The sequence below is a fragment of the Halichoerus grypus genome, chromosome 11 (assembly GCF_964656455.1).
Source record: "Halichoerus grypus chromosome 11, mHalGry1.hap1.1, whole genome shotgun sequence".
Taxonomy (NCBI): Eukaryota; Metazoa; Chordata; class Mammalia; order Carnivora; family Phocidae; genus Halichoerus; species Halichoerus grypus.
Window position 1 is genome coordinate 45,563,835 of NC_135722.1, and position 27,691 is coordinate 45,591,525.

Below are 27,691 nucleotides of genomic sequence, written 5' to 3' on the forward strand. Positions count from 1 at the left end.
TAAGAAATTGCTCATTATGCCTTCCTCTCACTCACATCTCTGCCTGAGGTACAGAACAGCCCTGCAGACAGCCCTCCCTGGGGTCACTAAGAATGGCCGTGGCCTGTGTTTGCACGGCACACAGAACCTTGGGGAAAGCAACTGTCTTGGGAGATGGAGGGCAGACCACACTGCCAGAGTCTCACACCAAAGGCAGGAGGAGTGAGGACCCGGTCAAGTCACCCAAACTCTAAGTCCCAGCACGTGGACAGCCTCAGGAAGGACAGTGAACAGGGTCACAGGTGACACCCACCTTGTATTTCACAGAGTTCGAAATCTGGGGCACCGGAACCAGGAGAGAGCATGACCACCCACTAGTCCCACCTCTTTTCTTCATGAAGGAGTCAGGGGCCCAGAAATAGAAGAGAGCATGCTCAAGGTCACATGGCAAGGTGGCAGCTAGCCCTTAGCCTCCTGGGGACCCTGCTCCACCTTGTCACCCCCGCTGCTCCTTCCTCAAGCCCGACAGGCGCCATCCTGGCCGCTGCTACTGCTGGGCCGGCACAGACCTGTATCTCTATTATGGGAAAGAGAGTGGTCGGCATCAAGTTCAGGGCCCTTTGGACCTGTCACTTTAGCACCAAAAGTGATTTCACAAACTCTTGGGGAAGTGGGCACAAGGTGGTTTAAAAGGCTGCAAGCTCATGCTTATTTGCAGTGATTCGTAAATACTCACCTTCCTCATTAACTAAAGAGTAACATTTCAATGACATCACCCCCAAGTCCTAGGATCCCCAGGAAGGGAGTTGAAGGTGAAGCAATGAGGTGAAGCCATGAGCACTCCCCTCTCCCACGTCTTTTTCTCTGCCTTTAAAGACCCCAGTCCCCCAGCATTGGAGTATCCAATGCCAGAAACTAGCTGAGGGCCCAGCAGGATAGCCGGGGCCTACAGCCACCAGCAAAAGACCCAATGACCCACCAGAGCCCATAGAACCCCTCTCTTCTCCGGGTACCATGATACCTAGAAGGGGTGGGGAAATTGCCTGATCTCCAAACAGGCGTTATGAGTCACCTGGAAGCAGTTATCTTCCTCCTGACCCTTGGCCAGGTCTCCTCATAGGCCCACTGCCAATTTTTCAGGAACCACATTGACGTCTCTGTCTATACACCTACCACTTGCCATGGCTCTCTGATCCTTATCTGCCCACCTGTGTTATCCCTTGTTTGGGGCCAGGCTGTTTGCACCTGGAAAGTAGAGGCAGTCCCTTTTCAGGAGTTTGCCTTTGCCCAGCCCATGACCCTGCATAACAGAGGCACTGAGTCGTTCCAGAAACGCAGCCTGAACTCCAGGAGCCTCCAGCCCAGGCTCTCTCCAGTCTGCCACCCATCCATTCCACAGAGCAGAGCTAAGCATCCTGCCCCAAGGAAGATGTCCACTCATGCTAGTCAATCATTCCTCAGAGGCAGATTCACCTTGAGCAATAAAGCTCTCACTTCGGCATCTTTTGGACGTTCACACCTACAGGAAGAGCTATTACTTTGGCCTCCCTCTAACATTCTGACCGGTTCAGCTGGATCCCATGAGACTCTGGTGTTTGTGTCACTCACATGCCTGCCAGCTCATGGTTTTTATCTTTGCCAACTTCACCCCCCTCCATGCCTCAGCCAATGCTGCCTGAGGGCTGGTCTCACCAAGGAGAAGCAAGATGACGTCTAAGGTAAGCAACAGGAAAGAAAGGTCATAAAGCCCACCACGTTCAGGAAGCTGGAAGGCTGCCTAAGCCAGGAGCCCACCAGGCTTGTCCTAGGAATATCCATATTCTTCTGCCACAATGAGGAAGCCAGTACCCCCCAGCTGTGCCCAAAGAACTCTTCTTGAAGACGTCCATTATGGCTCCATCTTGGTCTTCAAGTGAGCACCAGATTGTTACATGTGGACATCCCTGGGCTGAGAGCCCTGATTCTACAGGCACAAGGGACAGGTTTAACAACAGATGGGGCATCTCCTCAGGGCTCACTCACCCTGGGCAAGGGCTTAGAGTAACCAGAGCTAACCATTAAGCTTGTATCTCAGCAAATTGGAAAAGCTGAATGGAGCCCAAGGAGAGGGCCCTGTATTTATTTTCTATCGCTGCATAAGAAATTACCACAAGCTTGGTGGCTTAAAAGTACACCCATTTATTGGCTCACAGTTCTGTAGGTGAGAAGTCTGGGTGGGCTTGGCTGGGCTCTATGCTTGGGGTATCGAAAGGCCAAAGTCAAGATTCTGGCTTCACTGAGCTCTTATCTGGAGACTCTAGGAAAGAATCCCCTTCCATGCTTATGCAGGGTGTTGGCAGAATCCAGTTCCATGCGGCTGTAAGACTGCTGTGCCATACACTATAGTCTAATTGCAGGAGTGATGTCTCATCATATTCAGAGGGTCTGGAGTTAGAGAGGGCCATCTTTGGTGGGGGAGCATTTTAGAAATTCTGTCTACCGTAGGCCCATACATAGCATCCATTCCATCCATTCAAGGCTCAGCCAACGAAGGTGCAGAGCAGCAACTGAGTGACTGAATGTGTGTGTGTGTGAGTGTGTCTGTGTGTGTGTGTGTCTGTGTGTGTCCACACACCTGTCTTTCTTTCCCTCTCAAGACCATCTGAAGCCCCACATACGTAACAGTAATAAAAGAAGGAGCCATAAGCTTTATCTGAAGTAGAGAACCATGGGGTGTCTTGGCTGAAAAGGATTTTAAATATTACACACCCCAGTCCCCTCACTAAGACAGCCTCTGCTTAAACACCTCCACTGACAAACAGCTCACTACATTTCTGAACAAGACATCAGTCATCAATCATTTATTCAAGAAACATTTACCAAGCACTTACTCTGGGCCAGGCCAGTGCTAAGCACGCAAACAAGGTGAACAAAACATGATCTGTTGTCACTGTTAGAAAGCACTTCCTCATGATGGGCCAAGATCTGTCTGTCCACAGTCCCACCTGTTGTACCTCGCGCTAGCCCTTGGGGCACCAGAGTGAGCCAGCTCTCTCTGCCACAGCTGGAAGGCCCCCTCCTTCCCCCACCCATATATCCACCTGGCAGAAACTCAGTCCTGCCAAAGAGCTGGCAGAGTGTGGGGCTGTGAGCATACCAGCTCCAGGCCAGGCCTGAGGGCCCAAGGGGCCAGGAGCAGCTTCATCTTCTCTGAAATGGATGGGCCTCCTGGGCCACAGAGACTTTCTTACCCAAACAGGCCCTCAACACAAGGACATGAACTGGTCACATGGGCTGTTATTACAGTACCTCTCAGTACCTGTCTGGTACCTTTCCTGCCCCAGGTCTACGGCCCTTGGCTGCCCCTGCCATTCACTGTGTCCCCATCCTTACCCTGCCCCACTCTCCAGCCCTCCTCAGCTCCTGGGCACCCCAAAGCCTTCCCATAATAACATTTGATTCATATGCCAAACCCAAGTTAAGACCTCAAGGCCCTCCTCAATCTTCTAGAGAACAACCAGCATCTTCCCAGGGACCTTTTGAAGCCCGCTGCCCTGTGTAGTCTGTCCAGAGAACTTCCAGGCAGGGGAAATCACCAGAGCAAACCGTTCACCAAAGGCTCTCAGTTGTGTACAGTGAATCAGGGGGCCACACGCAGATCTCACTTTACTCAGTAAAGTAGCAAGTGTCAGGCCCCAGGGGTAGGCGGAGAGAAGCTATCCCCCGGACTCCAGGGGCTGACTGATGCTGGCATAGCTGGCCAGACGACTCAACAGACTGTCATCACATAGTGGGGTTGGTGTGTGAGATGCTCTGGATGTTTGGGGATCCCAGAGGAGACACCTAATCAGACTGGGGGCGAGAGCAGTGAAGCAGCAGGGTCAGAGAAGTCTACCTACGTCATTCCCAAAGGGAATGGGGAACACTCCAGAATGGGCAGGCTTGTTTGAACCCTCCGCACACACACACACTCAGATCATTCTGGCAGCCTCTACCCCTCCAGATGAGAATTACCATTTTAAAGGTTTGGGGCAAGAGTCCCAAACCAGCATGGAGATTTATTAATAGTTTGAATCTGAATGCCATTAGGTGGGGCAGGCATCCCCCACTTCCGGAGGTTCATCTGTCCCCATTGCTTCCACCATCATTGCACTGATTCCTGGGGAAGTGGGGACCCGTGGTCTAAGAAGGGGAGCAGTGATTGATACCCGAGGTCACAGCCCATCCAGAAAGGAGAAAGCAGATACAGCTGACTACGGTGTGTGCCCACGATGGGTGGCCGCTGTGAGCAAGGATGCCAGGCCCTTGGGCCCCACAGACAGCACCTACTCTGTGTGCACACCAAGTGACCAGCGGCCTGCCCAGGTGGGCATAGCTTTGATTTGCACACTTGAAGCCTATCAGGCGTAAAGACTCACAACCGCAACCCCTGTCTCTCCCTTCACCTCCCTCTGATAACCTGCCCTCACCCGTCACTGTCTCCCTTGGCTCCCTCCTGACCAAATGTGGGTCTCCACTGCCTGCCAGCTCCCTTCCTCCCTCTCCCCAGTCCTTCCCAGCTGCCCTTCCTCCTAAAAGACTCCAGAGGTCAAAATAAAGTACAATCTTGACTATCTTTTAAAATAGGCCTAATACTCTCTACTCTTAACTTTAAAAGCAGATGAATTAAACTGTTAAATGAAGCTCCTTGGGACACCTGGGTGCTCATCGGTTGGGTGTCCGACTCTTGATTTCAGCTCAGGTCTTGAGATGGAGCCCTGTGTTGGGATCCATGCTGGGCATGCAGCCTGCTTGAGATTCTCTCTCTCTGTCTCTCTCAAATAAATAAATTTTTAAAAATCTTTTAAAGAAAACAAATGTAGCTCCTTTATTAATGGCCCTGAATTTAAAAAGTTACCTACCTCTGATTTAAGAAATTTCATTAAACAGAATGATTTAATAACACCGTAGCTGTACTATGCTCAATTCCTAACAAATACCTGTTTATCTGTTTTACTTGGGAAAGTAGCTGTTTTAGAAAGCTACATTTTTCAGACAAAATCTGGCCCCCTTATACCCTAATTAAAAAAAAAACAAAACAGCTATGGTGTGGCTTTTTTTAAATGAAATCCATAATTCCTATATTTTAATCAGAGAATGCTGAACACAATTGAAAATTCTCTCGATGACTTGTAGTCATCATTGTGTTACCCAGTCATGAGCTTAGAGGCATTTTGTCCCAAGACTGCTGTGCTTCGAATTCTTGTGTCTGCTTTTCATGACTTTCTCCTTCACTGTTGACTGTCAAATAATAATGATGATAAAAACAAGAACACTAATGATGTTCCAAGCACTGTCCTAAGTAGTCATGCGTATTAGCTCACTTAATTCTTGCAAGGTAGGTGCTTTTATTATCCACATTGTGCAGATCAGGAAATAGGTTCCTGCAGTTAGGAGCCTCACCTGAGGCCCCTCAGTAGTAAGAGATGGGCTGTCATCTGAACCCAGTGGCCTGACCACCACGCCTGAGCTCAAAGTCGCCACGCGCCACTTCTGCGTCCCTGCCCATGGAAATCCCTCTCCCCACTTCTAATCTCCTTCCTTAAATCTGTCACAGGGTAAGACCACCAAGGTTATTAGAACTCTGTGTAAAGAATAAGTAGGAGATGGGATGGGAGTATTGGGGAGAAGACAGCTAAAAACTACAGGGTTTCTTTTGGGGGTGATAAAAATGCTCTAAAGTTGATTGTGGTGATGGTTGCCTAAGTCTGCAAATATAATAAAACAATTGAATTGTACACGTTAAATGGGTAGATTGTACGGTATCTGAATTATATCTCAATAAAGCTGTTTAAAAGGAAGAAACAGGAGAGCTGGGGAGCACTAAGGTACATTTTGGTTGCACATTCTTCGTGTTGCCATCAATGTGGCCCTAAGTTGCAACTTTGTACTTTAGTAGAGTGGGTGAGCTCTGGCTAGGGAGGATGGTAGGATTCAATGTGGACAAAGGGATAGCTTCTGGGTACCTCTCAGCTTCTCCTGTCTTCCTTTGTCTGCCCCCCTAACTTTGATGCCATAGATCGTCCGCCCCACCATCTCACCTTGACCTGCCCCCAAGTCCCATCCGAGACCTGGGACTCCCAACAGAATCCCAGTGTCATCTTCCTAAGGAAGCAGGGCCCTGTGGCAAGCTGTCCCTGCTGGTCTCCTCATCCAGTCTAGCCTGCAAAACGAGAGCTTCTCTGAGCAGCCTGGAACATTGGCTCCCTGGTGTCGGTCCCCATCCTAGAAGGGTGATATCCGAGCCCAGCTCAGCTCTTAGAGTTGCTGGCAACCTGGACACCCAGCCTCCATGCTGCAGCTGCTCATCTTTCCTATTCACCATCCAGTTTTTCTTCTTTTTATAAGAAGCTGGTTTACTTCCTGGTTTTAGTTTATGCCTTTACATGAGACTTAACAATAGTCTGTGCCTTTCTTTTTTTTTTTTTAAATAAGAGAGAAAAAGGCAACGGTTGTAAAGAAAGGCCTTCTCCAAGCGCCAGGAATATTCAGGCTTGTCAGAGGAGCCAGGATGAGGAAGGGCTTTGTCCAAACTGGATGCCCTTTCTCATGTCACAGTTTGAAACACAGACCCGCAGACTCCGGGCATCTGGAGATGTGCTGCTGGCTCCGGGCCTGTGGGCTCCTTGCAGGACAGCTCCACATCACCGTTTATATTCCAGAATGTCAGGGAGGAGCGAGAAATAAAGAGGAAGCTGGGGAGAGGGTTCCTCCAGGGACTGCTCACATCTGAATATTTGCATAATGGTGCCTCTACTGAGCAGCGAAGCGGAAAGACAGATTAGGGACGTGCAGCTCTGGACAACACTGGGACTTCCTGCAGGTAAGTCCAGGGACCAGTCCGTCCTTTGGCAGAAAACCAGTGGGCAGTGAGGAGCTTTGGCCCAGCTGCCTTTCCTTTCATTCAAAAGCCAGCAATTATACCCTGGCAAGCAGCACCCGGTGTCATTCCAGCATCTACGGGTGGCACCAGACTCCACCCCTGGCCGGAGATGGAATAGCCTGGTGATCAAAGTTGGGGTTCTAGATTCAAAAGACATGGGTTCTAGTCCCTGCTCTGTCACTTCCTCACTATGCATCCTCGTGCAGGCTAATTTAACCTCTCTGAGCCCTAGATTCCTAATCTGCAAAATGGAAGTCAATAAGAATATCCAACTAATCAGCTTAATGTGGGGAGTAAAGAAAGCAAGCAGCCCAGCACTGAGCGGGCGGCGAGCATCTGCTGCACCTGTCTCCTCGGCAGGGAGTCGGGCAAACCGGGAGCAGGGACATGGGGCTTCCTGTGACCCAGGCACTGTCCTAAGCCCTTCCCATGTCAATCCCCTCATTCCTCACAACACCCCACAAAAGTAGCTACTGTTACCATCCCTGCTTTTTAGGTGAAGAAGAGACTGGGGCACAGAGGAGTTTCCTAATTTTCCAAGGTCATAGAACATTCTAGTGGTGGCAGAACACAGTGGTCCGGAGAGCTGTAGCCACTCTGATGTAGTATCTGCATCGGCTGTGAAGGAACAGGACATCTTTTCTCTGCCACACATCCACTGCTCATCACCACGGGCTAAGTCCGGGGCTGGATCCTGGGGATAAGGTGGGAACCAGAGGCAGATCTCAAGGAGCTTCCAGAGAGATGCAAACTGAGACCACCAATCCTAGCAAGGAGGGACAGAACATGATTTCTGGAGAGGAGCCTACAGAAGAGTTTCTGGAAACCATGGAGCACCATGTGGACTAAGAGTAAGAAGGTTTCCATTTTGCTGTTAGGCTGGGCATTGATAAGAAGAGAACAACCTCTTTTTGCAGACGTCAGGCCCAGCATCACCCTGTAATGGAAAGTGGCCTCAGAAATGCACTATTCCTAATAACAAAAAATGCCAGGACTTCTTCTCTTCTCATTATCAAGGGTCTAAAATGCACGATTCATAGGACACAGAGGGCCCTGCACACCATTCAGTTCATAAAGCCAGCCCTCTGTTGAGCCAGTGCAGGGTGGAGGAGGGTCTCCACAGTCCTGCTCTTCTTGGCCCTCCAGGGATGAGCATACCGCAGGGCCGACAGCCACTCCCCCTCACCTAACACTGGCTGGCACTCACAACTGACAGACGGCACACTCTAACCCTTCACTTAGGGGTCTCAGAGCCCCTCAGACGAAGGAAAGCATTTCTTTTGGATGGTGAAGTTCTGTTCTTGCCTTTATACCAGTACTTGACTTTTTACTTCTTCCCCAAAACATTAAGGAAATACTGAAATTCTAGACTACCAGAAAGCAAAGGGCTTCCCTTTAAAAATAAGGCGGTATCTTAGGAAGGACCTGATTGCTGATGAGGTCACAGATAGGGCTCAAGCTCCACTATGTTAGTTAGCTCTGAGGTCTGCAGTGTGCTGGCTGGGCAGGCACCGAGATAAAGCCCCACTAGACACTTTCTCAGAGCTCTTTTCTTCTTTAATTCCACTCTCCTGGGTGAGATAAACTGAAACGATGAGGACTTCACATTGCCCTTGTACTAAGATCCAAACTTCTTATCAGGGAGCCCAAGGCCAGTCTGACCTGAGTCCTGACCTGAGTCCTGACCCTCCCTCCAGCCTGTGGTTCCTCCCTCCCTCTCTCTCTCTCCCTCCTTCAACTCCTTATTCATCCACTACATAGCACCCATGCTGGTCCTGTGCGTCCTCAGATCCACTCCTCATCTTCCCCTGTGTTTCCAGCTTTGTGTCAGCTGGTTTCTGGCTAGGTTTGGCCAATGGCAACCACTGGGAGAAACTGGAAGGTGCCAGAAGGATTAAAGCCAGGTATCTCCTGCTTCCATCTCTGCCTTAGAAGCATCTCTGCAGCCATGGCCTCTCCTCCTTGGCTCATCTTCCATTGAAAAGGCCACCATGGTTCCAACTTCCCCACCCCAGGCACTGGGTGTCAGCAACACCACCTCTTCCCATCATCCCTCCAGCCTAGAGTGGTAGCTGATTCCTACTGCCTCTAGTCTCTGTCCTCTGCTTGTCTTCTCGGTTCTCTACCACCTCGGTAACGATTCCCTGCATTAAAATCCTATTTGCAGTACTTACATGGCTCCGGTTTTTTTCTGGTTCGACCCTCACTGATACAGGTCTTATCAGAACTTGTCTTGTTTTATCTAATTTGTCCTGTTACTTAACTATGGTCTAGACCAACTAACTGTAAGCTCTACAGGGCAGGGACTATATCTATTTTGTTCATTAGTGATCCTCAGTGCCTGGTACAGCACCTGGCAAATAGTGAATGGACTTAGTTAACAATGCCAAGTACTTGTCAAGTGATGAAAAGAAGTAAAATTGGTGTTTCCCAAGAAATCCTCAAATTTCCAATAAGAACACGGAAATATCATTTGCAAATGGTGTGTGTTTATGCACACGATTTGTTATTCAAACGGCAGCCGAGAAAAAGTGGGTTTTGATCTTTTCAACCAAACACAGGCACCGAGAAATCCTTCAAGAAGTAAGTGGTCAATTAAGTGGTCTTGGTTAAGAAACAAACTCAGGTCCTAGGGACAGGCCAGCTTATCTCAGGACACATACCCACAGCCCGCCTGGGCCTGCACAAGTGCACACATGAGCTGGGTGTTGGGGACAAACCTTTTCGCCGTCTCCACAGACTTCTGCTCCTCCAGCTCCTTTTGCAGCTCCCTCTCCTTGGCCTCCTTCTGCCCGATGGGGCAGTCCTCAGGGACTGTGAAAAGGGACAGGGCATCTTTGCTTTCCTCTTCCCGGAGCACTTTAGCAAACACCTTCTCCGCCAGGAGCCGAACTTGCTCATCCACCTCAGAGATGTTCAACTTGGGAAACTGGCGTGGCATCTCGGCTAGGAGAAAAAGAGCAAGTGTTAACCTTCCTGATTTCCTGGATGGCCTGAGTCAGCGGGCTGGGGAAGGAGAAGGTACTAAAATAAGGGCCTGGCCCTTGGGGTCAGCTGTCTTGCTCAGGAATTCCCCAGAACAAACCCAGCAGGCCAATTTTAAAAACTAGCTCCAAGGGGCACCTGGGTGGCGCAGTCAGTTGAGCTTCCGAGTCTTGGTTTCGGCTCAGGTCATGATTTCGGGGTCTTGAGATGGAGCCCCGTGTTGGGCTCTGCGCTTAGCATGGAGTCTGCTTAAGATTCTCTCCCTCTCTCTCTGCCCCTCCACCCTGCCCCCTGCTCTCTAGCTCTCTCTATCAAATAAATAAATAAATCTAAAAAAAAAAAAAACTAGCTCCATACATCATTGGATGTGAAGAGCATAGCGCCACTCACATTTCACGAGAAAGCAAACATTCAGAAGTCCAAGAATGAATTGTCTAACTATGTATGCTTCTTTTTTCCAGAACTCAGGGAACCCGCAGCACATGGGCCGTTCCACCTTTCCTGGCTTTGTTTCCATGACGAGGAAGGAAGAGGAGAGCTTAAGCCCCCTTCCTGCAGACTACCCAGAGGCCATCTGGGTATAGCAATGACCAAACCTCACTCCCCACTGCACAGAGGGGAGGACTAACGCCCAAAAGTCTAGTGACTAGCCTAAGGTCCCACAAGATGAGTGCTGGGGAATCCAAAGCTTCATTCTTCCTCACATAAAACAAGGCCTTTTTCTGAAAAGAAGGAGTCTACCATCATGGTTCCACCATCTCCCAGACTTTCTGGAACTTTGAACAAGACACAGCAAATAAAAGAAAGGTTTAGAGGCAGAGATACTCCTTAACTTTCACAGCCCAGCTGAAAACTTACTTCCTCAAAGAAGCTTGCCCTATCCACCTCTCCTCAAACTGCTTCCTTACTATCAGTAGCTGGCCTAAATTACCTGGTTGGTTCCTTTCTTTTCTTTCTGTCTGTCTGTCTTTCTTTCAACATTTATATAAGACTTATTAAGTACACTCTGCCAAGCCCTTTCTACTTATGTGAATATTCACATTTTACAGATGAGAAAGTAAAGGCACAGAGAGCTAATGTGCCTGGGTCACACTTTTATTAAGTGGGCAGAGACTTGTGCTGTTCTTAGCCTTTGCCCCCCACCCTGCCCCTTTCCTCTATGAGCGTCTGCTCAGGAATTTGAACCCACAGACCTGGTTCCCATGTCTGTCTTCTTAACCACTGCACCGTGGTGCTTCTCTTTGTCCATTTGGGTGTCAGGGCAGGTCTCCTCGCTGTCCCCAGCAACACATTTATGGAATGGGTGAATACTGCAGCCTGTCAATGAGCCCCCTTCTCTAGGAGCAGCCCTGACGAGGAGTGTCCTGTCTACCTATTACCAAAGTTTCTTTGAGGAAGGTTTAAAGAGAGAGGTGGTTTAGTCAGCTGAGAGATGAAGATGAAGGTAAGGCAGGGCCCAGTTGCTGTGTGGCCAGCAGAGGAAGCAATTACAGGGGAGGAGGGGCTCACTGAGCAACCTTAGGACAGTCACTCTCTGGGCGTCAGAGTTTTCTCCTCTGTGAGATAAAGGGAGGAGACTAAGCAGTCTCCAAGGCCCTCTCAGTTTTAAGTGCTGTAATTTCTAGGTACCAGAGAGGTTTCCAGTGCCCAGGGAGGCTTGCTGCTCTGGTCTTCTCTGTGGCCCATGGGCTAATTCATGACATAGACAGGAAGGAAGAAAGGAGGCCAGTAACACTTGTCAAAGTACATCTGTGGACCCCTTGATTGTGAAACCGATTTCCTCCTTCCCCCCACCCCCAGGGCCATGCCTCTCCTGGGCCTCTCTCCGCTCCAGGGGGTTCAGGGGGAGGGCACTGCTGAGGAGGACGGAAGTTGGCCCACAGCTGTGCTGGTCTGTGGCAGCAGAGAGCAAGACAGCACAGTCCTGACCTGCACAGAGGAGGAGGACCAGAGCTAACTGTGAAGATGTCCACATCCTGATAGCGGACAGAAGGGGAAGCTGGAAACCATCACAACGGGGCTTGGAGAGGAAGTGGCAGGGAGATAAATGAAGAGGAAGACAAAGAACTAGAGCCAGGAGGAGCTGTTAGGTGAGAACAAAGCTGGACCCCTGTCCCCCCAACCCAAAGGCTGCGGGTCAAGTATAGCATTCCAAAATCTCACAGGGTTGATGCCCGGAGTAGACATCAAACAGGCCCCAGGCAAGGGGCAGCCGGTGCCAGAAAGCATCCATACCATTTGACAGCGTAAACCCACTTCCAGAAATGGCTTCTAAGAAAAGAATCTGAAGGAAGGAAAAGCGCAAAGATGTTTACCTGCACTATTTAATACATAGCTTTAAAATGTCCAAACGAGAGCACGCTTACTTGGAAAAAAAAAAAAGTTAAGCAACCAAAATTACAATTATGAGGACAGTGCAGAGGACAGTGCAATCACATAAAAAATACTGTGAAATGACAGTAAATGAAAAAATTAATACATAAAACTGTACCCATGCTTTGATTACAGTGATATGAAAATGCAGCCCCTTAAGGATAAGGGCTGCACAAGAGACACTCAATGACCAGATGGCAGGATTGCCTGTGTGCGAGGCAACAATACCTGATTTTGATCATTAATGCTGTTATAATGTCATTGTTTAAAAGATTTATTTATGTATTTTAGAGAGAGAGAGAGAGAGCGCGCGCACAAGATAGGGGAGGGACAGAGGGAAAGGGAGAAGCAGACTCCCAGCTGAGCAGGGAGCCTAATGAGGGGACTCGATCTCAGGACCCTGAGATCATGACCTGAACCAAAACCAAGAGTCAGAGGCTTAACCAACTAAGCCACCTCCGTGCCCCTAATGCTGTTATAAATGTCACTTTAACAAACACAAAGAAGATAGAAAGAAAACAGACTAAAGAGTTTTTTAAAAAGAAAGGAAAATAGGAAAAAAATCGAACTTCTACATCCCAGGTTTTGGTAATTAGGGTCCTCTCCCACCTAACCCACATCAGAGACAGGCCAGCCAAGAGAATTACGCCATTGAGATCCATCTCTGTGTTCGCTCTTGCCCTGGGCAGAAACTGCCCACCACCACCTTCCTACCCACTAGCCCTTACCCCTACAAACACACGCAGGCCCAAACCCAGGCCACAGCCCACCAGGCCTCCTCAGAAATGGGCATGGGGTGGGGGGGTTCTTCGTGTCTGAGGGCTCTTACGCCAGATCCTGCCATGTCTTTCCATGAAGCATTTTTACCTTGCTGAAGTCAACTAAACATACTTTCCTGGATGCATCTTTCTACAAAAGATCTTCCTTTTTCTTTAAATAGTTTAAATCAGCCTTTTCCAAGTGGGTCCCATGAAAAGTTGATGCTTGTTGCTGGTGAAACAGGTCTTGTGGTCATTTATCAGGGAGATGCCCCATCCCATAGTTCCTCACCCCAGATTCCCAAGACACATCAAAGACCCGAGGACAGGATCATAGACTAGCATTTCCCCATCTAGATCGCTTTTGTTGTGGAAGCCGTATCAATCTCCTGCAGAATTACTACCAGTGTCTTAAATAAGTGGGGGACACTTCATTCCATACCTTAGTATGCACCAAGTAACCCAGGTGGGGTGCTGGACTAAGTCAGTGGGCCTTAGGAGCCTGTTACACCCCTGTCTTCTGGACATCCTTGGCAGACAGCTCCCACCGGGCAACCCCTCCCTCCACAGCTCGTCTCTCTTCTCAGACCTGGAGACATCTGGCAGGGCAGGCATGCCCAGGAAAGTCAGCCCTGTCGATGCCAAGCCTCAGCTCCAGCTGCTTCTTCAAGCCTGGCTTTCAACCGTTTGTCAACTGTTTGTCAACCGTTTGTCGGCTGAAGCCAGCCGGCTTGGGAGGCTTAACTGTAAATTCAGTCGGCTAAGGTATAGCTTATCTCGTTGCTACAAACGACATCCTCTGATGGGCTTGAAGAAGTGTCTCAAAGTCAGAAAGTTACAAAATGCCACCAGTTCCAACAAACAGTAGCTTTTCAAGGCACCATCACCCCTCCAGAAAGGAAGCATGGGACTACTTAAATCCCCTCCCGACGCAAATGAAGCTGTTTCTTGCTCTTGCCACACTCCCACTGTCAGAACCCATGACACAGACCTGAGCCTGGTGCTGGAGTCTCCATGGCTGATCCTGAGGATGCCACACAGGCGACGCACTCAGGCCATGGGCCATGTGCGCCCAGGAGGCTGAGCTGAGTCAGTGTGAGTGCAGCTAGCTGGGTCCTGCCTGCCGCAGCTGGGGTGGGAGGTCTCTGCTTTGCATATCTGTGAGCAGCCTTGAGCAAGAGCAGGAAACGTCTGGGCTAGAAATTCTTCCATGAATATGAAATGTAAGTGGAAAATTTCCAAAGGTCCTAAAGGGCCCAGGTAATACCAACTATCCACAGCTGCTGTGTGCTGAATGCAGTGCCCTGGCCCTGTTCACAGCCCTCTCCAAAGCAAGAAGCTAAAGCCGCTGCTGGCCCCAACACGACAGTGCTATTCAGCCGTCCTGACCGCACACAGAAGATAAGCCACAGCTTCCCTCTAATGAGCAGACCCCTGACAGCCGAGCAGGAACAGGCCAAACCATCACCTTGGCTGCTTCCGTTTGAACCCCACCTCAGGCCTGGCCTGGCAGCCGCGTTCACTTCACCAAGGGGATTGTCTACGGCACAACCTGCCTTGCCTTCCCTCAGAAGGCCCCCCAAAGCAACCTCCCTGAAGGCACCCCAGGACTGACAGGGGAGGTGCTGAGCCCAGTTGCCAATAGAGTTCCTTCTTCCCCTCCCCCTCTAAAAGAGCCAAGGACAGAGACTCAGGGAGAGGAGACTCCTCCGTAGAGGAGCAGGCTTAGGATGAAAAGCTGGCATGTCTCGTCCCTCTCCTTCCTTTCTTCCCTGAAGGAAGCTGACATCACAAGTGCTGGGCAGCCTGACAGGCTCTACCAGAGCACGAGTGCATCAGTGCACGCGTGCGCGCGCACACACACACACACACCTGCACGCGTGCACACACCCGCACACGCACACCCTCCCGCACGTGCGTGGGCACACACACACACACCCGCACGCGCGCGCACACACCCGCACACGCACACCCTCCCGCACGTGCGTGGGCGCGCACACACACACCCGCACGCGCGCGCGCACACACCCGCACACGCACACCCTCCCGCACGTGCGTGGGCACACACACACACACCCGCACGCGCGCGCACGCACACACCCGCACACGCGCGCGCGCACACACACACACACACACGCACACACACCCCCCAGAAAAGAAGGCTGTCCCTTCTGACCCACCTGAGCCCACCCACCCCCTCCTCTTCCTCTTACTGCCGCTCTTGACTCCCACGTGGGCCTCCAGCTCTGCGGAGCCTCTGGAGCACTGGTTGCGCTTGACCCGCCTGCCGCCACAGCTGCTGCCCTCCCTGGGGACGGTGGCCCTGCCTCAAGTGAGCCACAGAAGCAGTCCTCTGAAAGCAAGGCTCAGGACCGATACAGTGACTTAGACAAATGGTGTGGGTCTGGGAAATAACCGTGAGCAAAATGGCTATTTCTGTGATGCTGTTGAAATCCTGGGGACAAGAGCCCAGAAAGGATGGGTCAGTTGTTTACCAGGAGGCTAGCGCTAGCCCCGACTTGGGCCTGAGTCACCTCCTCACGTCCAATCGTTAGATTGTGCCTTCCTGAGCCCTCATAATGATTCCTGTGTGTGCAGAGCAGGATTACAGGGTTGACACATAATCCTCGGGCTGCTGCTGGGCTTGAGCTACCCAGAGATTACAACCCACCTGTCCTCACAGCTGTTTCATAAACAGCGCGATCAGCAAGCTACAAGCAACCTAGAGGGAGGGTAATATGTATTCATTAAATAATTAAACGAACTTAAAGCATAGGGGGAAAAGGTCCAGGTCCTTAGTATTGTTCTGCCAGAAGGGAGGAGGGGCAAGTGATTCCTTCTGCTGACATGTTTTGGGGAGGGGGAGGTACAACGGGGGCTGCAGTGGGAGCTTCCTAGTGCATGCATCTGAGAATCTACCCAGATCCAGTTCAGGGAATTCTATTCTGCACCTGTCACCAGACCATGGATAGCCTCAGTCTAAACAAGCACTTTCCAAAGTGTAGTGTATAGAACATACAAGGTCAGAAGGCTTGGAAAATACTACATACCATAATCCCTTATGGGGATTCATGCACAATTTCTACTAGCAGATTCTAAACACCAGAGAGTCCTTCAGTAAAGAAAGCTGTTTGGCTTTGTTTAGCCCAACACACTTATTTGACCCTCTCACCACTGCCACCATAGGAAAAAAGACCTATTAATATCCGTGGCACAGGCTTTGGAAAATGCCTTCCACCTGAGCCTTCATTTTCCAACATAGAGAAAGCTGCGTTGCTGAGGCCCAGGTATGGATGTGAGATCCACTCCATCAGGTCCGGACAGAGATGGGTAGCAGCTCAGCTAAGATAATACAGATTGGGACAATAGCCAAGGGTCCTGCTAGAGCCAAAGAGATAGAAGAGCCTCCAGAACCGTGGCAGTTTAGGAGGAGACTGTGACTCTGTCTTGGGAGGGCAAACTTCACTCATGACCTCACAAGTCCATCTTGAGCTTAACATGTCACTGCCCCTCGTGGCCTAGAAGTCTCCTTGGACTAAGGAGCACTGGTCCCAAGCTCAAAGCCTTATTTCCTCTTTGAACAAAAATTAAGACAATCTGTGATAACCAGGCCCAGGGCCTGCATCTCCTGCCCAGGAGACCAGACTGCATTCACTTTTACCACTTATGTACCCCTTACAAACACCAGGACAGGAAAGGCTAGAATCAAATTATGTCTCACCAAGAAAGATACTACTCCCCCTTCCTCTGAAAGGATGCTTTGGGATTGCCTCTAAGGGTTCATTTTTCCTTCTCATCTTTCTGAGGCGTGCATGACTCTCATGGGAGTTGGACAAAGGGGCTTCACCTGCTAAATATCAGCTCCATGACAGGCCTTGCCCACATCATTCACTCTTGTATCCCCCTGCCTACAATACAGTAGGTATCAATAAATATTCATTGAATGAATGAATGTATGAAATAATGAATGAGTGAACGATTTAAGTGATTAATCTATCTATGGCAATGTCAAGAGTCAGTAGAGTATATGGTTAAATAGATAGGCTCAAGCCAGACTACCTAGGTTTGATTCCTGTTTTACAACTTAGTTGCAGGACCTTGAGCAAGTTATTCAATTTTTCTGGCTCGGTTTTATTCCCTATAAAATGGGGATAATAACAGTACCAACCTCATCGGTTGTCATGGCAATTAAATTAGTTAGCATGTGTAAATATGCTAGACTAGGTTTAGAATAGTACCTGGCACATAGTATATGCTTTAAAGTATTATTTATCAACGTCATTGTCATCATGATATCAGGTACAAGAGGCAGTCCAACTGGGAAACCAAACATGAAGTTTCATCTAGACCCTGAATCCTTTTATTCAATATTACTTATGGAGTGCAGTTATATGCCAGGCACTCTCTCAAGCTCCTATTTGGGAGCAAAGAGAAGGAAACCATGTTTAAATGTGAAACCAGATCAGGAGAAACAGCCTTCTCCTCTATGATTGATACTTCTTGCTGACTTTGCATGGCCAGTGTTCTAGCCATGAGCCCATCTTTCTATGCCCTAGGCCCCTTATATATCAAAGCCCAAAGACAAGGTCTCCTGTCCTCGATATGCAGCCAGCACTCAGAAGATCTAAGAGATTAATATATTTGGGGGAAGAACCAGGAAGACCAATGAGCTTTAGGGGAGAAAAGGTATCTCCCTGCTTAATCCCAAGGCTGTATTTTATCTGCCCATGATATTTTCAAGATCTGGGTATGATTTAAAAAAAAAAAAAAAAGATCTGGGTATGATTTTGAGGCCATTTGAAAAGCTATTCACCTAGTGTGAGGACAAGAAAAACAGGCCTCATCTCTCAAAGAAATTTTTGACCTAGCTGAAAGCTACTCATCCCTCATCTAGGATCTCAGAAGGACTAAGGGTGTGCTGAGGGTGGGGCCAAGAGGTCCAAGAGTCTCCCCAGAACCCATCCATGCAAACTCCATGATTCTTAGACAGGGCAGCCCAGTTCCATTATCTTCACAGCAAGCCAGCCCCTCAGAGTTTCACCCAGAGGAGTAGCCAGCCCAGGCTTATTACTCCAAACCTGCTGCCAACACTTGGAGATGTGAGAGCTGATAGGAGCTCTGTCTTCCTGGCTCAGTAGCTCAACTATCACTCAGCAAAGATGCTTCACAGCCAGGGGAGGAATTTCTCCCATGAGGGCTCCAGCCACCATCAACTTTTCCCTGAAGCTGACCAATTGCTGGTCACCACGTCAAGGGGGATAGCCAACATGGGCTCAAGACCATGCTAAAATTCCTTCCTTCCAGCTTTCACCTGGCTCCTTTACTAATTTGTCACACCTAAGCTTCCAGACACATACAAGGATCTAACAGTTTGGGGAAATGACACTGTAGTTAGCAAGCCTCTCCTACTCCAGGGTCTCTCAAAACTTCCCCCAGAGGCCTCCGCCAGCCGAGACGAGCCATTAGGAGCTCCACTGGCAAAGCAGCTACCGGGAAGTTCAAGGGCAGAAAGCAGACTTCCAGAGGCCAGTACACCTCCCATGCTGGGAGAGAGCCAAAGAGGTAACGATGAAGGCCTCGAATGAACCCACACCCTGTCATCCTGTCCATCTCCGCAGCCATGGGCATCCGGCTGGTCGTCAAACACCTAGAAACTTCCCCGGGAGCTTAAGTGAGCCAGCCTCATCTCAGCTCCCTGGCGGCCTACATTGGATTCGAGAGGTTTAGAGAAATTGAGGGACCCGGGACATGCTGCCACCCCGGACTGGCTGCAGCCCAGGCCACCGCAGAGACAGCGGCCGGAGCACAGGCAAGGGCCCGGGCAGGGCTGAGTCCGGGGTTGGCGCCGCCGCCAGGGTGGCCTGCGAAACCCAGAGCCGAGGTTCCGACCTCCGGGGGCTCCAGCTCCGGTCCTGGGCAGCAGGGGCCGCGGGGCGCGGGCCCAAGGTCAGCCTCGCAGCATCGCGCGCACTCATCGGGTTCCGGGGCCAGGGCCCTGTCGTGGGCCCGAAGGGGGCGGCCCTCGGGGCTGGAGGGCAGTTGGCGGCGCGGGGCAGGGCGCACGGCAAGCGCCGCGGAGGGGCTGTCCGGCACCGCAGCCAGCCGGGGCCCGGCCCGGGCCAGGCCGCGCCCCCGGGCCGGCTCAGCTGGAGCCGGCGGCGGGGCGGGGACCGAGCGTTCTGCGAGCGCAGCGCCGCGGCGCCCGCACCTCCGCACCCCCGAGCCCCCCGGCCGGCCTGGCGGGAGGAGGAGAGCCGCCTCCTCACGGAAGAAGCCCGCCAGCCGCGCGCCGCCCGGGTCGGTGCCCTACCTGGGCGCGGAGCAGAGAAGCGAGGAGCGGGCAGCAGGGGGGCGCGGGCCGGGCCGTCGCAGCCGCGCGGGTCTGCCTGCCCGCCACCCGCCAACCAGGCCTGCCCGCCGCTACCTGAGGCGCCCGGGCGGCGCTGCCAACAGGAAACTTGAGAGCGCCAGGGGCGCGGCGGCCGCCCTGTCCCCCGGCCGGCCGGAAGCGCGCCCGCCGCAGCCCGGGGTCAGGCTCCAGCCGGGCTCCTCGGAATTCGCCTCCGCTGCCACCCGCCAGGCCCGAGAGCGCTTGCCGCCGTGTTCCGACTTGCTCGAGTTTCCTCCCTCGCCAGGACGTTTCCCAAGGTGAGAGTCTGGGGTCACGGCCCCCAAATAGGTGACTTACTCCCTGTAGCTGAACGGACCGGCAAGCATCAGCTAGGCGTCAGCCTGGTCCCTTGGATCACCTTCCTGCCCCTCCCAGCACGCGTACACACACGCACGCACACAAACACACACGCGCTCACACTCACATACTCACTCCTCCAACCCCCTGCTCTGCAGTTTATACACCCGCCCCTCCAAGTCCCGACTGACCTCCTAGTTGCTAAATCCAGCCTTGTGCCTTGTAGCCCCTTACTCGCTTCTCCCCAGCGTTTGAACCTGCTGACCACGCCCTTCCTTCCTGGATCGCGTGGAGTACGAAAGTTTCCAGAGTTGGCGCCCGCCGCTTTCTCTTCTCATTTCCTGCATACCTTGGTGACTACACCTTCTCAGCCTCCAAGGCCGGGCTTTTCATTGTGGTGTTCCGCCAGGTCGCACCGCAGCCTGTCTCCTCTGTCATTCCGCGGGCCTACCCCAGTCTTGTGGTTTCAACAACCTCCTGCCTGCTAACGACTTTTGAACCCCACCTCCAACCCAGGATGTCCTCTAGAGCTGCAGGTGGTATATCCAGCTTCCTGGGGGCCATCTCCACTGGAGGTTTGTAGTCCCAAACTCAAACTCCTAATTTCCTCCCAGGATCCTGCCAGAACCTGCTCCTGCTCCTGTGTTTCCAGTCTTAGGGAAGGATAGCACCACCTTCCACTCCAGGCCATACTGGGGAGGCCTCCTTGACTCTCTCCTTTTCACTTCTCGCATCAAATTCGTCACTAAAGGAGGAAGTGGAACCAGTCATTAGTGAGCACCCACTGTGTCTTCCCTGTGCCAACTGCTGTCACATAGTGGCCTCCTTTAAGCACCAGGTTTTATTCCTTCTACCTCACAGCCTGGTATTTACAATGTACTTATTTATAAATGATATGCACATGCAATTGTATTAATATATTATATATTACAAAGCATACCTAAAATGGATGTCAAAGGATGTGGTTAAGATAATACTTCATTTTTTTTTTTAAGATTTTATTTATTTGACAGAGAGAGACACGGTGAGAGAGGGAACACAAGCAGGGGGAGTGGGAGAGGGAGGAGCAGGCTTCCCGCTGAGCAGGGAGCCCAATGCAGGGCTCAATCCCAGGACCCTGGGATCACGACCTGAGCTGAAGGCAGTCACCTAATGACTGAGCCACCCAGGCGCCCCGATAATACTTCATTTTTAATGAATGGTACAATATCCCTTTTTCCTTTCACTTTAAAGTTATTTGCAAAAGTCTGTTTAGGGAGAGCAACATGATTAAAAATGGCTTTAATAAATCTTAGTTTAATATTTTATGAAACTACAAAGTATGCTTTTAAGTTCGGTTAATGTCAATACTTAGTCCTAATGGCTGTTGTTGCCCGCCCCCCCCACCCCGCAAAAAAAAAAGATATATCGCAAAGATAAGTAGACCCAAATGGGAGAATTCTATCTTTGACTACACTTAGTAAATCATAATTCTCGTTTAAATGCCATCTACCAATTTTGCAAATGTGAAATTCCACCAGAAAGCCCTTCTTTGTCCGTGAAACCCACGTTCTCATGATGTTTTCATCAGTTATTTTTGTGAATATTCGTAACAATGGGATTTCTTAAACTCTTGAAACTCTTCATTTGGGAGATCGTAAAGTGGATTTAAAAGTGTATTTCTTAATTATGAAGTCTATAGTTAGCACAGTCTATTTTTTAAGACTATTTATTTATTTATTTATTTGAGGGGGTGGGCAGAGGGAGAGGGAGAAAGAAACCCAAGCAGGTTTCACAACCCTGAAATCACAACCCCCAGCCGAAACCAAGAGTCCGAAGCTTAGCCCACTGTGCTACCCAGGAGCCCCATCAATTAATGTGACTACATATATATTCTATTTTACTTTTTTTCTTTACTTAAATTCCAGTTAGTTAACATAGAGTACAATATTGGTTTCAGGAGTAGAATTCAGTGATTCATCACTTACATACAACCCCCAGTAGCACAGTCTATATAGGTGACAATGATACACTTATTTTGGCATTAAAATCACATGACAATGGAAACAGTTCCAAACATCAGTCTTCAAAAGTCTTTCCCTATAACATAATTCTTTTAAAACACAATTATATTCATTGCAAAAATATCACCTTCATATAAAGGATACACTGTGTATTTATGTGTGTGTATTCATGCATCTGTGACAGTCACAAGCCAGCCCATCAGAGGTCAGCAAATTTGGAATCCTTGGTCTTTTTGTTAAACTCATCTTTAAATTCCACAGTGTTTAAGTTCTTTGCCTTCAGATAATCAGTAAACCTTTGAGTAATATGAAGGATTTCATAGTCTCATTCCACATTTCATTACAAAGTACTGTAAAGATTCTACTGTATTTTAAGATTTTGTTCAAATTAGCCATATTATTGACATCCTATAGTATTTTGTGCTCTTCCAACTTCAATTACAATAAAGAAATTGTAATTTGTAAATGAATGATGCAGTAGATGAGTTTCATGTGTAGCCCCTCCCTGTTCCCAGTTCCCAGTTTTGTATTCCAGTTAGGGAAGCCACTCCATCAGTGGTTCCTTTTACACATAAAAACCATAGCATGTCGGGGCGCCTGGGTGGCTCAGTCAGTTTAGCATCCGACTCTTGATTTTGGCTCCGGTCATGATCTCAGGGTCCTGGGATCGAGCCCCGCGTCTGGCTCTGGGCTCAGTGGGGAGTCTGCTTGAGGATTCTCTCCCTCTGCCCCTCCCCCTGCTCGTGCTCTCTCTCTCTCTCTCTCTCTCAAATGAATAAATAATCTTTAAAAGAAAAAAAAACCCACAGCATGTTACAAGCCATTCATATTGTAAACGTCTTTCCTTTAGTAGATTACAAAAAGTATTTCTTTATGAATGCCATCATTGAAAAGTATGGCAAAGGGGTAAGGGGCAACATGTCAGCAATGTGCACACGCATCATATGCTCTAAACCTTTTCTTCGAATCTTCAACAGTGTTTTCTGTGTGTCTTTCAACAGAATGCATTTTTTTTGTATCACCTTCTCTCTCTACTAATGCCATCACCTTAACAATGGCAAATAAAACAGAGGTTTTTCCAATGACACTGACTGACATTTTGCCTTTTACTCTTAAGCAAAAGGGATTTTTGCTCAAAAGAGATTTTTAGACATGTTTATTGCATTTAATAATAGCTCACAAAAGTACACAACTAAGTACTGCAGGACTTGGAATATTCCCCCTCAAAAATTGTAGAGATTTGTCTTCATGCTCTGGTTGTGTAGAATTCACACATCTTGCTGATTATGAATGGCACATTTATATTATTATTAGCCGATACCTCAAGGCCCAGTATACCCTTAGGTTAGTTGTTAACTACAGGGATGTAGATCCATATTCTAAGTAGTCTCTTTCATAACTTTGAACTTCTTTCTGGTCTACTCCCTTCCCAGAGATATCCTCATAATGGATCTCATATGAGTAGTAGGAAATTGTTAGCTCTGCCATTTTTCTGAGTTTGATTTTGCTTGCACTATTCATGTTATTTTCAGTCTGTGGATTTCTTTGCAGTAATCTTCTCAAGCCACTTGTCCCTTTTGTGAGAATTAGCTTAGTTAAATGATGATTTGATGATATAATCTATCTTTCTACCACCTGGGATACAAATAATTCATAATACCTACTTGAAAGCAACTGAACCAGTGAAGGTGCCATAGTCACCCCCTCCCCTGGGGAGTAGAACCCCCCCTCTTTTCTGAGGACACCTTAACTATGATACATGACGTAGACACCTGAAGCAAGGGATGAGTTAGGGCGCCTGTGTCAATCCACATAGTAAATATAGGTGAATCTTAATTTCTTTATTTTGAGCCTAAAACATAAATATAAATAGAAGCTTTAATTTTTCTTTTACATGCCAGTGGATCATCCTACACACCCACTTTGAAGACCACTGATTTAATCCATCCCTGCTGTTGCCTCGGTTCCATGTGAATACCACCTAACTAGTCTCTGCCCGTACAACCACCTCTCCCATCCCTAGCACCACCACCACCGTCTCTTCTCCATGCTTCTGCCACCAGTGGCAGACATCCTGAGTCCTCTCCTCCTCTCTTCCCGTCTGCCCCATGCTCCAGTCATTCAGACTTGAACACCCTGGAGAGCACTGCGATCAGAGCTGTGGGTTACCCCCAACAGTGCTCTGAGTCCTAATACCACTGGGGGTCGGCATTATTCGAGCATTTTTGGCAACCCAGGGATGTTTGGGATCTGTGCTCCACCCTCCACCCCCACTAATGCTCTTCTCTGGGTGATTGTTACATGATATACACCCACATCCAAGATGAGCGTGGCAGCCTCCAAATACCCAATTTCTCTGTCTCCTTTTAGTCTTCTGGGTTACAGAAGCCAAAATCTCCCCCCAGGAGACAATAAGAAAGGGGCTCTGCTTCTGAGTGCTTTAGCAGAGCCTCATCAAATACATCCAGTTTTCAAACCAAAGTGTCCTGGGGCCTTCTATTCATTGAGTGGACGGAAATCATGGCATATGGTCTGACAATGGGCAGAAATAGGTACATCAGGAGTACATGGTGACTGGAAGGAGAGTGTCCAGGGCAGTGCTCCCGGCTCTGGGCACAGAAGGGGATTGTGGCCCCTGCCAGTGCTGGGGCATAATGGGAAGACAGCCTTCCCCCCACTTGCCTCTCACTCCAATTTGAGGTCCAAATCCTTCCCCCAGGAATGTAAGTCCCTGGACATCAATCAGCCCTGAGCAAGCTAGAGATGGACAGTGGGCAGAACAGTCCCCTTACAGTTAAAAGCCGGGTTTCCTCTTTCTGAAATGGGTTTCTAGAAAGGAGAGAGTCAAACCTGAGTACTTCAAAAATTAGTGTGAATGAGAGCTGGGCCCTGGCCCCAGAGCACATGCACTCAGCCTTGGAAGTGGAGCTGTTGTGACAGGAAGCAGAGGGAGAGGGGAGAGCTCGGGGGTAGGACTGGTGTTGAGTCTGGGGGTGGCTGGAGACCTGGGGCTTAGAGTCATTCCTGTCAGCACTGCAGTGAAGGAGGGTCAGTGAGTGGGTGCTTGAGGCTTGGGCCCACAGCATCTGGCCACAGAACACTCTCTCTCTCTCAGTAGTCAGGGGACTGACACTCCCAGGACACTCCTGTGTGTTCCTAGGCTCATGATCTCTGTGTTTAAATTGAAGTCTGGCAATTAGCAATCCGCTTATCCTATCTAAGAACGGCCTGTTGTCTCTGCCTTCTCTCCAGGACTCTGTACAAGAGAATCCTAGGCTATCGCTCCAGCTCACCACCAGCTCATTCCCATGTCTGTGTGTCTTTCATACTCTCCAAAACTCCCCCATCAGCCATGACACCATTCTGGTGAGACTCTGCTGTTGGACTTCTACAATGGAAGTCACAGCCTCGGACAGCCTTGCACATTTAACCCATTGTCTAAACTCCCCAAATCATCTGCCCCCAACTCCCTTTATTTTTTACCTTATAATTTGAAATTCAGATGTCAAGTTCTACCATGACTGTGGCCCTCTAGAATTATTTGGGAGGGGGAAGAGGGTGGTGGGCAGAGTAAGGCCTCAGATGAGGCTGTAACCTCTGTCTCCCAGAGATGCAGTCTTCCCCATTGCCCCCTGCACACGCACACATGCGCGCACACACACACACACACACACAAACACACATTCCCCTTAGGCCATACTCATTCCCAAGAGCCCTCCTAGCTGCAGCTTCTAGCATTCCCCCATCTCAGGCTGTCCTCTTCCCAATCCCTGGTTCGGAACTGCCCACCCAACCAGTCAGTGAGTGATAGGGTCAAAGGCTGAGCCAGGAGCAAGGGTATGTAGCTATCCTATCCCTCAGTGTCTGCTTTCCAGTTGAGTGTCAGACTCCAGACAGTACTCAACACCCAATCCATCCTCAGCTCAGTGGGTTCTACCAGGAACATCTGGAGGAATGCGAGTAGCTGAAATTGTATCAGAGGGAAGTATAGGGATTTTTCCAGTTCCTGAATTCCTGTTATTTGAATGAGCCTAACTATGATTTCACTAAGGATAATAACACCTTGGGTGAGGGACGAGGACTCTGTATAAGAATTTGATTTGAGGGGCGCCTGGGTGGCTCAGTTGGTTGAGCGTCTGACTTTTGATTTCAGCTCAGGTCATGATCTCAGTGTCATGAGATCAAGCCCCGAGTGGGGCTCCATGCCCAGTGAGGAGTCTGCTTGAGAGTCACTCCCTCTCTCTTCTTTTCCCTCCGCCCCTCCTTCCTGCGTGCACACACGCTCTCTCTCTCTCAAATAAATAAATCTTTCAAAGAAAAGAATTTGATTTGGGAAATCAAAAATTTAAAAATTGTGATGGTTGTACAACATTGTGAACATTATTCATGGCACTGAATTATACATGTAAAATGTGCATGTAAAATTGTACACGTTAAAATAGCAAATGTTATGTTCAATATGTTTTACTACAATAAAAAATTGTTGAAAGAACAAAAAAATCAAAAATTGAGTTTTTAAAAAACTGTTACTTCACAGCTCCACTGTTTCTTTGCATCAAGTGTGAACAGAGCAAATGACTCTTTATCAGCTATCCAACTATCCACAAACCTTCAGGCAAAGCTGCTTAAGAGGTTCTCTGAGGGAACAAAGAAGGAAGAGTTCTGTTCCACCCTGAAAGGACCCAGGAAAGAAAAGAAGGCAGTTGCCAGGGAAAAAAAAAAAAAGAGGATTAGCACATCACTAGGAAAGAGAATCCAAAGGTCACTATGACACAGAAGCTCTTCCCAGGAATCTTCAGAAATCTTGGAGAGAATACTGGACAAGCCCCTAACAGCTCAAGGTGGGCAGAAGTTCCCATCACTCATGATTTTTCTAAAGACTGAGTCTTTGAGAAAGAGAAATAAATCACTTTGAAGTCACCAGTATCTATCATCTGTCAACTGTCCCCAAAATGTAAGTCCCAGTCACTGCCCATCTGCATATTTCATGTCTACATCACATTCCAGAGAATCCCCACTTGAACCAGATCAATTCCCAGTGACATATGGCAAAGCTCAGATCCTTTCTAAATAAACATAGGCAAAGCTGTGGCTTATCAATAATCTAGTATTCCCAAAAAAGTGTTCATTGGAATTAGGTTCAGCTGAAGGTAACAAAGACCTAAAATAACAATGAGATAGATAAAAGTTTCTTTCTCTTTCTTTCACTAAATAGTTCAGAGTTGGGAATTATGGACACTTCACAAATCCTCAGACTTCTTCCAGCCACCACTCTACCATCCCCTGGGTGTGGCCCTCACCACTGTGGGAATTAACAGTCCCCTTTCCTTTTCTAAGAGCCTATAGCTAGATCTTCAGCCATTACATACAGGTATCATAGAGCAAGCAGGAGGAAGGATCATATGGTAGTTCTATTTTTAGTTTTTTGAAAAACTTCCATACTGTTGCCCATAGCAGTGCACCAATTTGCATTCCCACCAATAGTGCCCAAGGGTTTTAATTTCTCCACATCCTCACTAACACTGAATTTTGTTTTCTTGAGACTAGCCATCCTGACATGCGTGAGGTGACATCTCATTGTAGTTTTGATTTGCATTTCCTTGATGATTAGTGATGTTGAGCATCTTTTCATATATACCAGTTGGCCTTTTGTAGGTCTTCTTTGGAGAAATGTCTACTCAAGTCTTTAGCCCTTTTTAAAATCAGGTTATTAGGGGAGTTTTTGCTGTCGAGTTGTATTACCATATGATCCAACAATCCCACTTCTACATATTTATCCAAAATAATTGAAATCAGGATCTCAAGAGATATTAGCACTCCCATGTTCATTGCAGCAATATTCACAATAGCCAAGATGTGGATGAAATCTAAATGTCCATCAATGGATGAATGGATGAAGAACATATGATATACACATACACTGGAATATTATTCAGCCTTTAAAAGAAGGAAATTCTGACATATATAACAACATAGATGAACCTTAAGGACATTGTGCTGAGTG

The 27,691-nt window shown here is 48.9% G+C and overlaps 1 protein-coding gene and 1 long non-coding RNA gene across 7 annotated transcripts in view; one reads left to right on the top strand and one right to left on the bottom strand.

The window, feature by feature from the left end:
- Window positions 1-20,419, bottom strand: part of AMPD3 (adenosine monophosphate deaminase 3) — a 47,223-nt gene extending 26,804 nt beyond the window's left edge. The window contains exons 1-2 of one of the 6 annotated variants that reach the window (XM_036111145.2): window positions 19,876-20,419; window positions 9,601-9,826 (exon numbers count right to left, since the gene is read on the bottom strand). In XM_036111145.2, coding sequence (XP_035967038.1) covers window positions 9,601-9,821 — 221 coding nt within the window. In that variant the 5' untranslated portion in view covers window positions 9,822-9,826; window positions 19,876-20,419. Of the gene's footprint in view, window positions 1-9,600; window positions 9,827-13,987; window positions 14,326-19,306; window positions 19,546-19,684; window positions 19,763-19,875 lie in introns of those variants that run through there. The other 5 variants (XM_036111149.2, XM_036111146.2, XM_036111144.2 and 2 more) reach the window with 5 other exon arrangements.
- On the top strand, window positions 19,175-26,607 carry LOC118547587 (uncharacterized). The gene is made up of 2 exons (XR_013442434.1): window positions 19,175-19,644; window positions 26,225-26,607. It is a non-coding gene; the product is annotated as an uncharacterized LOC118547587 (long non-coding RNA).
- Window positions 26,608-27,691: the final 1,084 nt, after the last annotated feature.